We start from the raw sequence: 14,290 nt of genomic DNA, 5'->3' as shown, positions 1-14,290 counted from the left end.
AGGCCTGGGCTCTAACATCTTCCGCCTGCTGGACAGTCTGAGGGCCCTGTCAGGCCAGGCTGGATGCCGCCTCCGAGCCCTGCATCTCAGTGATCTGTTCTCACCACTGCCCATCCTGGAGCTGACACGTGCCATTGTGCGAGCCCTACCCCTACTGCGGGTCCTCTCTATCCGCGTGGATCACCCCAGCCAGAGGGACAACCCTGCTGTGCCAGGGAATGCAGGGCCCCCTAGCCACATAATTGGAGATGAAGAGATACCAGGTGAAGCAGTGTGTGTGTGTGTGTGTGTGTGTCCCAACACAGATGTGAAGGTGCATTTGTGTCCACACAAATGTGAAGTTGAGGAAGGTGGGACAACCTCTGGTTCAGGCCTGGTAAACTCATTCCTCAAAAAGGGAATGAAATCCAATCCCTCTTTAGAGCCTGCTGTTCAAAGATAACCATGGCCTGAAGAGGGCCCAGACCACTATAAGCCCAGTAGGAAGTGACTGTGGCAGATTAGTCTCTAGAAAGGCAGTCTGGGTCACTCTTTATATTCCTTTAGGTCCTGTTTCCTATGTCACCACTCTGCACACACTTACTTGCTTGAGTAGTCTAGTCTTCCTGGACTAAAAGTTCCAGAAAGGCAAGGACCAAATCTCATTTAGTGCTGTTCCCAGAACCCAGCACAGTACCTAATGTGAAGTGCATACTCAATGACAAGTAAATGAATCGAACTTTTTAGTGAATCTCTAAAGAACAGGATGGGACCTACTCGGGGACAAGAAGGGAGATGGCCAGCGATAACCTTTTCTCCCTACCATATCCAGAAAACTGCCTGGAACAGCTGGAGATGGGATTTCCACGGGGAGCCCAACCAGCCCCACTGCTCTGCTCTGTACTGAAGGCCTCAGGTTCTCTGCAGCAGCTGTCTCTGGATAGTGCCACCTTTGCCTCGCCCCAAGATTTTGGGCTTGTGTTACAGACACTCAAAGGTAGGACCCAGCTAGAATGGTAAAGGGAGGGCAGGAGACCTTGCATCATTCTTTGGCAAAGTTAAGGTCTATGGCCTCTGCCCCCACACAGAGTACAACCTGGCCCTGAAGAGGCTGAGCTTCCATGACATGAACCTGGCTGACTGTCAGAGCGAGGTGCTCTTTTTGCTACAGAATCTGACTCTTCAAGGTAAGTTCTTCATCCAGAACCTGGGACATTCCTGGATCTTCACTGTGGCTCTGCCACTGTTTCACTGAATGAGCAAGCCAAGTTCTGCTCTTGGCCTTATATCTTCAACTATAAAATTGCTGTAGAACCTGCATGATCTTCCTTCTAAAAGGTCCCAAACTCAATTCCTCCTGTACTACACATGGGAAAATTATTAACTTTTAGAGTGCCTCACTCAAATTTTTCTTACCTTTCAGTGGTTGGCAGAAATGGCGGTGGTTAAGGATAAATATGCTGTGTCAGCCTCCCCTTATAGACTTGCCCCTAATGCCCACTCCTGCAGAGGGCAGTTAGTAGATAGAGGTGGGGAAATTAAATGGAGAACCATTCATGTAGAGAACCTCCCAACAAAGTATCTGGGATCAGTCTCTTGTCTGAATCTGATTTAGTTCCAGTCTTGCTTGGGGTCTTGGAAAATTCCCTTCTTTCTGGGCTTCTTTAAAAATGTTCACACCTCTTGCTAGGGCCAATTGGGACAGGAGGGGGAGCCCCAAGTCCTAATGATAGCCATCAGAATTTATTCTAATTTCTCTTGACAGAGATTACCTTCTCCTTCTGCCGTCTGTTTGAGAAGCGCCCGGCCCAATTTCTGCCTGAGATGGTTGCTGCTATGAAGGGCAACTCCACACTGAAGGGCCTCCGGCTGCCCGGGAACCGCCTGGGTGGGGGCAGGGCCCTGGGAAGGGGTAGGGGGAAGGAGCCAGTCCTTGGACTTAGAAACTCAGTGGATGAAGGCATAGGCCTCTCCACTGGGAACATGGGGGTTGGAATATAGTTGTGTGCTGGAGCTTCAGGAGGCTGGGCTTCTCTCTACCAGAACTGGATTGGGATACCCTTATTCCCTGTTGGGTGGTTACAGACATTTCTCCCCTTCTCCCCAGGGAATGCTGGCTTGCTGGCCCTGGCAGATGTTTTCTCAGAGGATTCATCCTCCTCTCTGTGTCAGCTGGACATCAGGTACATGGGGAGGGGGAAGGGACAAGGGACGGAGCTTCAGGGATAGAGGGATTAGTTGTTTCCTGGGTGTCTAATCTGTCTCACCCCTACCAGTTCCAACTGCATCAAGCCAGATGGCCTTCTGGAGTTCGCCAAGCGGCTGGAGCGCTGGGGCCGTGGAGCCTTTGGTCACCTGCGCCTCTTCCAGAACTGGCTGGACCAGGATGCAGTCACAGCCAGGGAAGCCATTCGGCGGCTCCGGGCCACTTGCCACGTGGTTAGCGACTCGTGGGACTCATCCCAGGCCTTTGCAGATTATGTCAGCACCATGTGATGGGGCCCATGCTTCACAGGCCCATGCTCAGTACCATCAGCTTGCAGGGGCTGAGACATGGGCTGTGACATGGGCTGCCCAGAACTCCCAAACACCAATTCTGTCTTTCTCTTTCTGCCACCTTTTTTTCTCTTTTTTCCTTCTTCCCTTGCACTGAGGTCCTGGTGGCCTTGATGGGGCTCAGCAAAGGTATTCCCACAACTGGATGTAGAGCCTCTGGGCCCCTTACCCAGTACTCTGGGAACCCTGGGCCAGGTTACAGTGCTCCTCAGTCACTGAGGACAGCTCCCCTCCCCCCTGCCCAAGGTTCCTGCTTTCCTTCCCGAAGCAGGCACCCAGGCTTTAGAGAAGTTTAGGAGTGTCCACTACCAGGCCTCTTCTCCGCTGGGCTTACCATGCTGCTCCCAGGCCTCAGTCCCTTTCATACCTTTATTCCTTTCTTTTTTTTTTAACCAAAAAAGTTTTTCTTATAAAATAAACTTTGGGCAAACATCACGTGGCCCTCCTTGATGATTTTTGTCCCAGAGAACAAAATTCAGTAGGGTCCTATGGGGCAAGGAGCCCCTTTTCCCTGTCTCCTTCCTCTAACAGCTATACCCAGACCAACTGGTTTATCAGTGGAGGCCCCGCTGCTCTTCATGAGAACGCTGGTGGAAGACGAATGTGATGGCAGTGGAGGCAGCATCCCAGGCAGCCTGGAGTACCTCATCCTTGAGCCCCCGCTTATCAGTGTTATGGTTCCACTGAGCCAGGTCTGAAGTACAGTCAGAACCATCAGGGGGTGGCCGGACCTGGTGGTTGTTGACACAGCGGCGGCAGCGCAGCCTGGGGGCAGAGAACAGAGCTGTGATGACTATAGAGCCCATCTCCATGCTGTGCAGGGAGTTCAGAGGTAATGCCAGTAAGGGCATTCCACGCACCTTTCATGAGTGTCGCTAAGGCTAGCCTCATCGAGAGTAAACAGCTCCTTCAACTCGCCCAGAGAGAAGTGCCGCTCCACGTCCTGCTCCTCATCCACCACACAGCTGCTCAGTGCCTTCTTGTGGCTCTGGCGCTGAAAGATCTTCTCCTCAATGGTTCCGGCCTGGGGTGTGGAGACCCAGGGTACATGGCTAAGTCATCCCCAAACATGGGGCAGGAAAACCCAGGAGTTGAAACTATAGCCACCCAAGAGAAGGAGAAATAAAAGAAAACCCAAAATCCTACAGCCACACATCTGCTTAGCTAAGCCCATTTTCCCAGTCTATTTCTTGAGAACATGACTCGTACATGTCTGCTCACCCAGGATATTTTCTGTACAAATGGAGGGTTTCAATGGCCTGGCTAAATTCCTTCAGAGTGAGCTGAGGTTTGCAGCAGCTTCACCAGAGCTCCACACCAAGCCCAGGTCTCTCTCTCTCAATAAATATCATTAAGGTATCCTAGGCCAGGCCCTGTGCATGAGGATACAAAGAAGAATAAAATATAATCCCTGTTCTTGAGCTCACAGACTGGTGGGAGAGACAAAAACTAATCGGTACAATAATAAAAACCTGTATAGGATACCCAAGGGCCCAAAAGAGGGATGGTAGTAGAGCGGAATGCTGGGAAGCTTGAAAGATTATCCTCAAGTTGAATTTTAAAACATGAATAGATGGTCTACAAGGAAAGAGAGAAGGGAAAGCTCCTAGGTCCCACGTAGGAACAAAGGAATAAGCCTGGCCTACTAGAGGAGTGAGAACTTGAGCCTGTCTGGGGGACAGTGGGAATGTAGAGTGGGAATCTCAAGCTGGGATTGAGAGTCAGCAGAAGTCATACTGGAGAAATAATGGATGCCGGGCTGAGAGAGGTTGGCATTGTTCTGCAAGTGATGAAAAGCAAAATCAGAATTTTTGCCAAGTTTATTCTGGAAGCAATATATGAAGAACAGATTAAGACCAAAGGTAAAGAATTAGGAAGCTGCTGCAATATCCAAGTGATAGGACTGTGACCTTAGCATGGTACAGAGAGCAAGTTAAAGAAATTTCCAGAAAGTAAAAATAACAATTTGTTTTTAGGAAACAGAATGGTCTAGTAGGATGATACCCAGATTTGGGTTGGCTGGATAATGGAGCCATTAAATGACAGAATTCAGAAAGAAAATGAATTTAGTCCACCATACATCTAAAGTGTTCATAAAACAGGCAAGTGGAATTGTAAAACAGGTAATGGAAATATGGGTCTAGAACTCAGGTAAGAGATCCAGGCTAAAAATTTAGAGATTTGCCAATATAATGAGTGTATGTAATCACAAGAGGTGGGAAAACCAGAGTGGAATTTCTAGAGAGAATAGAATTTTGAGGATTAGTGGTAAACAGTGTCAGATTCATAGGAAAAAACACAATTGTTTTGGCAATTAGGAAGCCAGTAGTACATTCAAAAGCAGGTTTGGTGGCATAACTGGTCTGATGAGTGAGTAGAAGATGAGGAAGTGAAGTTAGTTTGTAGTTTTTATGTTAGCTTTGGAAAAACGTGACTATGAATGAATGGAAAGTAACCCAAAGTAGTAGCTACAATTGGATGGAGGCTTAAGAAACTGTTTTCAGATGAGAGCTACTTGAGCATGTTTGTAGACCCAGGGAAATAAAAGAAAACTTAATCAACTAAGAAAGGAAAGGAAAGAGTCTAGGGCAAAGCTAGAATGATGAGCCGCAGAAAAGAAGGAAATGATCTTCCTCTGAGATGGGAGGAGAAGAGCCAGGTGTAGAGATTTACAAAAGAGAGGCTAGAGAATTCAAGCCCGGTAGCCTATGTTTTCTCTTTGAAGTAGAAGATAAGGTCTCTGCAAAAAGAATGACAGACAGGGTTAGGTAAGAAACTTGAGGGAAGTGGTGAAGGCTAGCAGTGATATGGCCCAGTCCAAAATGGAATATGTGAATTTGTGCTAGTTCTGATCTGTACCTGCAAATTGTACGTGGTGCAGAACCTGAAAATAGTTGTAATGATCCAAGTGGAGAAGATTTTACAGAAAGAGTGGCTGAAAGAATACACAGTAAGAATCAGACCAAACAGAAAGAGAAGTCGAGCCAGACTGGGGGAAGGTGGGGTACTAGGAACATTAGTTTGAAGCAGATGTAGGAGGTATGAGAAAGCTGGAAGGACAGGAAGTGAGACTAGAAAGATAGCTATTAATGTTTGGAACTATGTATAGTTTTGGCACTATTAAAGTTCTGGAGTGTGGCCCTGGGAGTAATTAAATGGGGAGTTAAAGAGCTCATTAGGAGGTCAAGGAAACATGAGGGCCAGAGTGCTAGAAAACTGCATAGTCCCTAAAAGTCAAGATGATCTGGGGAAAAATGAAGACTGCACTGGTATCCAAAGTCATCAATGAATTAGGAAAATAGCATAGAATAGAGAAGTATAACAAGGAAAAAAAGTAGTCAAGTGAGATAACATGAGCTTTAAAAGAGAACTATAGTGTGGATGGCCTGAATGATGACTGAGAACTTGGAGAATGCCAATACCTCTTAGCCCCATGGGACACATGGAGTGTGAGAAGATTACAAGGCAAGTGGCATGGCAGAAATCAAGCATGAGGCAAAGCAGGTGTCCTGGGAAAGGAAGGTGATCACAGGAGAGTTTGTTAACCACTGAACAGGTATCCAGATGGCATAGTAAAGGTTTTGAAGGAATGGGGTGGAGAGAGGAAGAAAGAACAGAAGAATAAAGGGCTCTGGCTAAGCTGCATAGCCTGGCCACTGCGAGAGGCAGAGGGGCCAACGAGAGGTACTGACAAACAACCCAAGAAGGTCCTGAAGGACTTCTTCCATGACCCACCCCTACTATGACCACTGTCACCATCCTTACAGACAGCAGGCGATAGATATAGCATGTCTTCTTTTGACCGTCACGCCAGACCCGGGCCATGGCTTGTTCATCATTGGCCGGGTTCCAGTCAGGGTCAAACATGACCAGTCGGTTAGCCCCAATGAGATTGAGGCCACAGCCACCAGCTTTGCTGCTCAGCATGAAGACAAAGTCAGGGCTCTGGAAAGAGAGGAAGCAGGAGAAAAAGAACCTCTTAGAGCCTGAACTGGAATCCTATTCAGTCCAGCAGACTGTTCTCTCTCACACATTTGTACTCTCATGCTGTAAGAACCATCAATTTGTCTGCTTGCCAATTTCCCAGCCCAGCTATCACTAACTTGCCGAACCCCACCACACCCACCCGAAAAGGGGGAGAAAAGAGACCCTAAAGCAGAGCACCCTTATAGTTTCTCCATCACCCCTTGACTCTGGTGTTACTGCACTGGTAGTGTAGGAACAGGGGCTGTACATTTACCGACGGATTGTTAAAGCGCTCCACGACCTTGGCTCGCTTCTTAATGGACATTGTGCCATCCAAGCGGACATATAAGTACCTGAAGGGGAATCCAAAGATCAAAACCCAAAAAGGAAGCAGAGCCCTGCTACCAAAGGAACTGAACCATGCTTGAGGCTACTCATCTACAGCTTGAGGCCCTAAATTCACAAAGGGATGAGCAGGGAGCTAAAAGCCAGAACTCTGTCCTCTGGAAGTACCTGGGGCAGGACCAGGGGCTATTCTGCCTGAAGATGGAGCTGGGACCATCACAACAATAAGAGAACAGATATTTTCTGGGAAGCCCCTACCATACCCGTGTCTTGGTCCATATGCACCAGTCAGAACACCTACTCTGCATAGCAGGATGGTCGGGGAGACACTGCTTTGGCAAACTGATGAGGCCCTTCCCTACCTTCGGGCCCGGCAGAGCTTCTCAAAGAGATCCAGTGTCTGAGTGTAATTGGACACCAGCACTACTTTGTCACTGCTGCGGCTTCGGGTCACTGCCAGAATGTAATCAAGGACCAGCATCTTACCTGGAGAAATCAGCAACTATTAGCCCCCAGCAGGCCATCCCAATGCCCCAGGAGTCTTACTCCTGATATCATACCTTGAGACAAGGATACATCTAGCACAGAGACAATCTCCCACTCCTTCTCTCAGAGGAACCCAAAGACTGGCTTACCCGACAGCTGGGGCTCTAGAGCCTTGGAGCTATAACCAGGGGGAAATATTTCCAAAGCACCTTCAAAGCCATCCTCCTCTTCCACACACTTGTCATAGATTAGAGCTGGATCTGGAGGCGGGGGGACAAACCACAAGCAAAATGCAAAATGCCAGCTATAGTGCTTTCAGAAGTTTCCACTTCAGTGCTCACTGGAACCCCCTCTAGAAGCCTACCCAGCAAGACCTTCCTCAGCATCAGACTTGCTTGGCTCCAAATCCCAGTATCTAGTCAGTTCCATCTGGGACCACATTGCTCACTAGTGCGCTCTCCCAACAAAAAGGGAACTATACCAGCGAGGGCAAGGTTTGTTATTTTTCCTCCAGTCCAACATTTTATTTGCACATATGTGTGTGCGCATACTCACACAAGAGTCCCATATACCAAGCATCAAGTATGGGCTGGGCAGGGAATATGCCAAACCTTTCAAAACAAAGGGTCTGGTTTACAGAGTACACAATTAGGGTTCATACCTCAGGGAGGGCTAGAATCACATGTGGCCTTTATGAGGACTCTAGCCAAGTCTGGAAGGTGTCTGAACCATACCGGAACCTACCCTTGCCTTGCTCACTCTCTCAGAGAACCCCAGGACATGGACCCAACTCACGATTACAAAGCTTCTTTAGTAAGGTTATGGAAGAAAGGGATGACATAGTCATTTTGCCCTCACGCAACTCTTCGGCTGGCTTGGCTTGTCTCAGAAACCTCTTGTACAATTCAGTCTGAAGGGGTGTCAGCCTGAAAAAAAGGTAGCTGGGTCAGTGGGAAAGGCTGTGGACCATACTTCTGCCCTGAAGACAATGTGAGAGCCCAGCCATGCCTCACGGGCTGAGCTTTTTTTTTCTTTCTTACCACACTCACTCTACACCCCTCAGTTGAGTTCAGTACCTACAACAAACCACCTGCTCGATCTTCACAGGCAGATATTTAGACAGGATATCAGATGTCCTCCGTATCAGACACCTGGGGAGACAGGTAAAAAGGCAAGAGGCTGGTAAAAATGCTATGCTAGCTACTGGAATAAAAGCTACCACCCAAATAATCCAAAAGATTATCTCTCTTCTGTAGTATCAAATGTCAGAGACCCATCAGCCCTATGGCAAATATATCTTTATAAGGGTCTCAGTCATGAAACAAAGACCCTTTCAAACAATCTAGCTTTTGACAATGCTTTGTCTTCCTCTTCAAAAGTTTAGTTGGTCTTCAAGAGAAGGTCAAGACTTCCCCATTGAGCCTGGTATTCAGACAGGGAAAGCAAGCTGCAAACCACTAAGTCCTTAGGGGAATTTCTGCTTATACTCGCGCAAATACCACATGGTCCAAGGTTCAATGAAATTAAGCTCGTACCTCCTGGCAAACCAGGATGGACAGGGATCAAGCACCTAGGGAGTAGCTCCTGAGAACTAGGAGTAGTACCTAAAACACAGTACTCTCCTTCCTACCATCTAAAAAAAATTGGGAAGAGGAGGGGGCAGGACTCCAGGATATAAATCATCAAGTGTATTATCTACAACAGAGCAGTCCCAAATATACTTGTCCCCTATGCGGGCCCTATGGAAAAGCCCTCTTAGTATGGGAGCTACACCCATCCTTCAGATTCTATTTCTACCTGTCAAAGTAGGCTATGGGGCCTGACAAGGTGCTTTAGCTCTGAGATTAACTGACAGAAAGCGTCTGAAGTACTAACAATGCTTCAAGGCTCAGGGAGTCTGGCAACATCAGAAAAGGCTTCCTCAATGGTGCTAAGCAGCCCAAAAACAGACTACAGGGCCCTGGCCAGGAAGAAAGCAGGGAACTGACCTGCAAGACACCTCTATTTATTCAGTGGCTCTGGAGAGTACACAGATCCCACTCCCTAGAATCCTAGCCTTTATAGGCCATGGCCCCAAAGGATTGGACTTGGATGGTTTAGGAGGCAATTCTGATGGCCTAACTTGGGAGAAAATCCTGAAGAAAGGTGCTGCTGCCCAGCCCAGCCACCTGCCCTACCACTACCTATTCACAATGCTGGTGAGCTCCCGCAGCCGCTCCTCTCCTAGCCGTCTGTCCGCCTCACTGGCAGCCGCATCTCGACCCTTCAAAATTGGCAACTCAAAATGCTTCTTGAACTCATGGGCAGTTCCTAAGACAAGACAGAAGGGAAAATTAAAGCACTAAAGAATGTTAAAAAAAAAAAAAAGGTGAGGGGATGGGGGGAGTCTCACTCTTTACTGTCCTCGCTTCTAATCACTTGCTGTGCCAGCCACATGCTCCCCCGGGGGCCCCTGATAGCCATGCTGCAAAAAACTGAAGAAATGAAGGTCTTGCTGCTGATCAGCAGATACCTTTAGACCTTGGTCATCACAAAGAGAAGGCAGAGAAACTAAAGCAATCCCAGCTCCCAGGTTTGCCAGTGAAGGAGCTGAAATGAACCTGGCACACTGATTTGAACTGTATTAAAAATTTTTTAATTAAAAAAAAAAAAAAGAGGGGCACCTGGGTGGCTCAGTGGGTTAAAGCCTCTGCCTTCAGCACAAGTCATGATCCCAGGGTCCTGGGATCAAGCCCTGCATCGGGCTCTCTGCTCAGCAAGGAGCCTGCTCCCTCCCCTCTCTCTGCCTGCCTCTCTGCCTGCTGCTTGTGATCTCTGTCTAATAAATAAATAAAATCATTAAAAAAAAAAAAAGAATGTAAAAAAGGAATGATTAGCCCACTGCCAATAGAGGCAGACTACTTTGTTTCAGATCACCTTCCTGTCAAGAACAGAGACAGACAAATTATAGGCAATCTCTGTTTGAATGGATTAGAGAGCTACCAAAGCAAGTGGGGACTTGAAAGGCCACATAGACAGATTAAAACTCAAATATATAACTAATTACATCAAATATAAGTGGACCAAGTAATCCAATTAAAAAGACAATACAATTGTCAGACCAAATTTTTTTTTAAAGCCCATCTATATGCTGCTTCTAGGAGATGAAGCAGCAGGTCTCAGCGCAATGAAGTACAGATACACGCCACATGGTGGACAAAACACTGTACTAAGTTAAAAAAAAAGGCAAACACAAAAGGTCACATATTGTATGATTCCATTTATATGAAATGTCCAGAATAGGCAAGTCCATAGAGCAGAACACAGACTGGTATTTATCAGAGTTTGAAGGTAAGGAGAAATAGGAAGTGACTGCCTAATGGGTATAGGGTTTTCTTTTGGCCAGGAATAAAAAAAAGTCCAATATCTCACAAACGAGGATCTCAAATGGCCAATAAACATATTAAAAGGTGTTCAGCTTTATTCAACATTAGGCAAATGCCACCAAAATGACTAAAATTTTAGGGGCGCCTGGGCCGCTCAGTCAATTAAGCCTCTGCCTTCAGCCCAGGTCATGATCCCAGGGTCCTAGAATCAAACCCCATATCGGGCTTCTTGCTCAGCGGGAGCCTGCTTCATCCTCTCCTCCCCACTCGAGCTCTCTCACAAATAAATAAATAGAATCTTTTTTTAAAAAGTGACTAAAATTAAAAATTTCTCTTAAGATAAATATCGGTGGGGGCGCCTGTGTGGCTCAGTGGGTTAAGCCGCTGCCTTCGGCTCAGGTCATGATCTCAGGTCCTGGGATCGAGCCCCGCATCGGACTCTCTGCTCAGCAGGGAGCCTGCTTCCTCCTCTCTCTCTGCCTACTTGTGATCTCCCTCTGTCAAATAAATAAATAAAATCTTTAAAAATAAAAATTTAAATTAAAAAAAAAAAGATAAATATCGGTGATGATATAGAGCAGAGGTCAGAAAACTACAGCATGGGCCAGGCACCGGTTTCTATAAATAAAGTTTTATTAAAACACAACCATGCCCAATCATTTACATTCAATGGCTGCTTTCATGCTACAGTAGCAGAGCTGAATACTTATAACAGAGCCAGTGTGGCCTGAAAGTCTAAAATACTATTTAGCCCCTTAAGAAAAAATGTGCTGACCTCTGATGGAGCAACACTGGAATTACTAGCACAATCATTATCTACTAGAGCTGAACACATGCATAACATATCACCCAGCAATTCCACCTGTAGGACAGAGAATGTGTATTTACACAAGAGAAATGCACACCATGCTCAAGTAAAGACATACAAGAATGTTCATAGCATCATTGCTCAAAAGAATAAAAACTGGAAACTCAACTGTCCATCCACAGAACAGATAAATAAATTCTGGTATATTCATGAACATGGAATAGCACTGGGGCACATGGGTGACTCAGTTAGGTTAAGCATCCAACTCTTGATTTTAGCTCGGGTGGTGATCTCAGGGTTATGGGATGGAACCCAGCATTGGGCCCATGCTGGGCGTAGAACCTAAGATTTTCTCTCCCCCTCTCCCTCTGCCCTTCTGCTTCCCTCTTTCTCTACCTCTCTTAAGAAGAAAAAAAGGAATAGTATACAAAGAAGAAAAACAAACTACTGCCATGAGCAACCACATGGATCTCATAAACATAATGTTGAAAAAAAAAAAAAGTAACCAGATGTCAAGGAATATATATGGTATTAGGAATACTGTATTAGGAATATATTACTGTATAGTAAAAAATAGGCAAAAACCAATCTCGAGGGGTGCCTGAGTGGCTCGGTGGGTTAAAGCCTCTGCTTTCAGCTCAGGTCATGATCCCAGGGTCCTGGGATCGAGCCCCACATCGGGCTCTCTGCTCAGCAGGGAGCCTGCTTCCCCCTCTCTCTCTGCCTACTTGTGATCTCTGTCAAATAAATAAATAAAAAATCTTAAAAACAACAACAACAAAACAATCTCAAGTGTCAGAAGAGTGTTTATTTCTGGGGGAAAAAGAGAGAACAGCGATGAGAAGGGGTTGCGGCAGAGTGCCTGGGTGGCTCAGTCTTTAAGCACCTGCCTTTGGCTCAGGTCATGATCCCAGGGTCCTGAGATCAAGTCCTGCATCAGGCTCCCTGCTTGGCAGGAAGCCTGCCTCTCCCTCTCCCACTCCCCCTGCTTGTGTTTCCTCTCTCACTGTGTCTCTGTCAAATAAATAAATAAAATCTTTAAAAAGGGGGGGGCAAGCATGCTGCTAGGGGCACTTGGGTGGCTCAGTTTGTTGGGCATCTGACTCCGGATTTTGGCTTGGGTCATAATATCAGGGTTGTAGGATCAAGCTCCACACTGGGCTTGCGCTCATCTGCTCTCTCCCTCTCCCTCTGCCCCTCCCCACCTGTGTGCTCTCTAATTTAAAAAAAAAAAAAAGAAGCGGTGTCACAGAGATGGTGGCAGTAATTGATCTGATAGTGGTTACACAAATGTGTTCGCTTTATGAAACTCTTGCTGCTTAGCTGGTTCTTTACTAAAGTTATCTTCCTGAGCACTGACAAGTTGGGGTGGCACTAGCAAACCCTCCCACAGATACTTATGTGCAAGAACTACCCACCTGTGGTTGCCAGAAGCTGAGGGGAATGGGACAGGGGGAGTTATTGTTTAATGGGCAGAGGTTCAGATCTGCAAGATAAAAAAGTTCTGGAGATGGACAGTGGTGATGGTTGCACAACAATGTAAGCACATTTAATGACAATGAATTGTTTATCAACAAGTAGTTAAGAAACAAAACCTGCCCAGGACAGTCTGCTCTGAGGCCAAAGCTCTTGCAAGGCAGCTAGGATGTGATGAGCAAAAATGCCTAGAGGTAGTATTTCCATGCCCAACTCATAGTGACACATCATGCATAGCCCTACCACCTCTGTGGTAGGAAAATTGGCGGGTGTGGGCCCTGCTGAGTTGTTCAGTAGAAACAAGGTCTCCAGTGGCTAAGCTACTCCGTGACAAAAGGAGTTTTCCTCCAAGAGTACCTAGTGACCTACATATAAATAGCATTCTCCCCTTTCTCTCTTCAACTAGAGTTACACTTCCAAGGCCAAAGCAAGGCTCCTCTCCAATGTAGCAGAAAAGGCTGGTTTCTTACCCAGAATGCCTGAATTAACAAAATGTACCAAGCTGAAATACTCAAGGAGATCATTCTGGATGGGGGTCCCAGAGATAAGCACCCGCCGGCTGGTGTTCAAGCTGTCCAATGCCTGGTATGTCTGATTCTCAGAGTTCTTAAGTCTGTGTCCCTGCAAGGAAATTAATTCTCACTTAGGCCTAGGCGTGATGTGGCATCCCTAATGATAGCAAAGTCTTGTGTAGACAGGAAAAGAGGAATCATAAACATTACAGGTCCTGGGCCTTGGGAACCGAGCAAGGCACAGCAAGAGGGAGAACTGACCTGCTTGTTAGGGAAAATAGTCAGATCTTCAGTTTCCAGACCATCAGTGCTACATTCATAAAGCAAGGATTCCCTGGATTCTGTTACCTCCCCTCCTTTTCCCTGCCCCAACCTTCAGAGCCTTAGCAGTTTGCTTACCCTCTTCAGAGACATTCAACCTTGTTCTAGACCCTTGTTTTCAGGGAATCCTCCCTCCCCATCAGCCCAACCAGCCCAGACCCTACTGAGCCAGATGCCTTCTGGATTGGTGTAGAGGCCATGTCTAGGCTGTCAGAGCTAAAGGACTTTAGCCCAGCCTCCTCCTTCCCTCACCCTGCAGAATCCGCAGCTCATATACCTGAAGAGCCTCTCTTTGCCTCCTTTTGCATCTGTTCTCCAATCCCTATTCTCCCTGTCACTCACCACTCCATACACACCACTGTTACTTCTCTCTTTTTTAAGGCTTTTTCTTAGTTGTAAAGGACCCTATGGTCCTCCCTCTTTCCCCAAGAACCACATGGGCAAGATCAGGCCTGTGCCTCTTCTACCCGAAGTCC

General features: G+C 46.8%; 2 protein-coding genes across 13 annotated transcripts in view; one reads left to right on the top strand and one right to left on the bottom strand.

Annotated features, from left to right (window-relative positions):
• Nucleotides 1–2,970, top strand: part of LRRC41 (leucine rich repeat containing 41) — a 38,730-nt gene extending 35,760 nt beyond the window's left edge. For 9 of the 11 annotated variants that reach the window (XM_082687244.1, XM_082687245.1, XM_082687242.1 and 6 more), the window contains 6 exons: nucleotides 3–263; nucleotides 812–976; nucleotides 1,068–1,166; nucleotides 1,745–1,867; nucleotides 2,087–2,162; nucleotides 2,256–2,970. In XM_082687244.1, the coding sequence (XP_082543370.1) occupies nucleotides 3–263; nucleotides 812–976; nucleotides 1,068–1,166; nucleotides 1,745–1,867; nucleotides 2,087–2,162; nucleotides 2,256–2,475 (944 nt within the window). In that variant the 3' untranslated portion in view covers nucleotides 2,476–2,970. The remainder of the gene's footprint in view (nucleotides 1–2; nucleotides 264–811; nucleotides 977–1,067; nucleotides 1,167–1,744; nucleotides 1,868–2,086; nucleotides 2,163–2,255) is intronic. The other 2 variants (XR_014299732.1, XR_014299733.1) reach the window with 1 other exon arrangement.
• RAD54L (RAD54 like) overlaps nucleotides 2,891–14,290 on the bottom strand; it is a 28,957-nt gene continuing 17,557 nt past the window's right edge. The window contains exons 9-18 of one of the 2 annotated variants that reach the window (XM_082687253.1): nucleotides 13,452–13,602; nucleotides 9,516–9,642; nucleotides 8,409–8,483; nucleotides 8,128–8,258; nucleotides 7,482–7,592; nucleotides 7,209–7,332; nucleotides 6,776–6,854; nucleotides 6,301–6,480; nucleotides 3,396–3,559; nucleotides 2,891–3,300 (exon numbers count right to left, since the gene is read on the bottom strand). In XM_082687253.1, coding sequence (XP_082543379.1) covers nucleotides 3,090–3,300; nucleotides 3,396–3,559; nucleotides 6,301–6,480; nucleotides 6,776–6,854; nucleotides 7,209–7,332; nucleotides 7,482–7,592; nucleotides 8,128–8,258; nucleotides 8,409–8,483; nucleotides 9,516–9,642; nucleotides 13,452–13,602 — 1,353 coding nt within the window. In that variant the 3' untranslated portion in view covers nucleotides 2,891–3,089. Of the gene's footprint in view, nucleotides 3,301–3,395; nucleotides 3,560–3,756; nucleotides 3,909–6,300; nucleotides 6,481–6,775; nucleotides 6,855–7,208; nucleotides 7,333–7,481; nucleotides 7,593–8,127; nucleotides 8,259–8,408; nucleotides 8,484–9,515; nucleotides 9,643–13,451; nucleotides 13,603–14,290 lie in introns of those variants that run through there. The other variant, XR_014299734.1, reaches the window with a different exon arrangement.

This window comes from Mustela nivalis (genome assembly GCF_964662115.1).
Source record: "Mustela nivalis genome assembly, chromosome: 10".
NCBI lineage: Eukaryota > Metazoa > Chordata > Mammalia > Carnivora > Mustelidae > Mustela > Mustela nivalis.
Note: the sequence above shows the minus strand (reverse complement) of the source record. Positions and strands in the feature narration are given on the sequence as shown.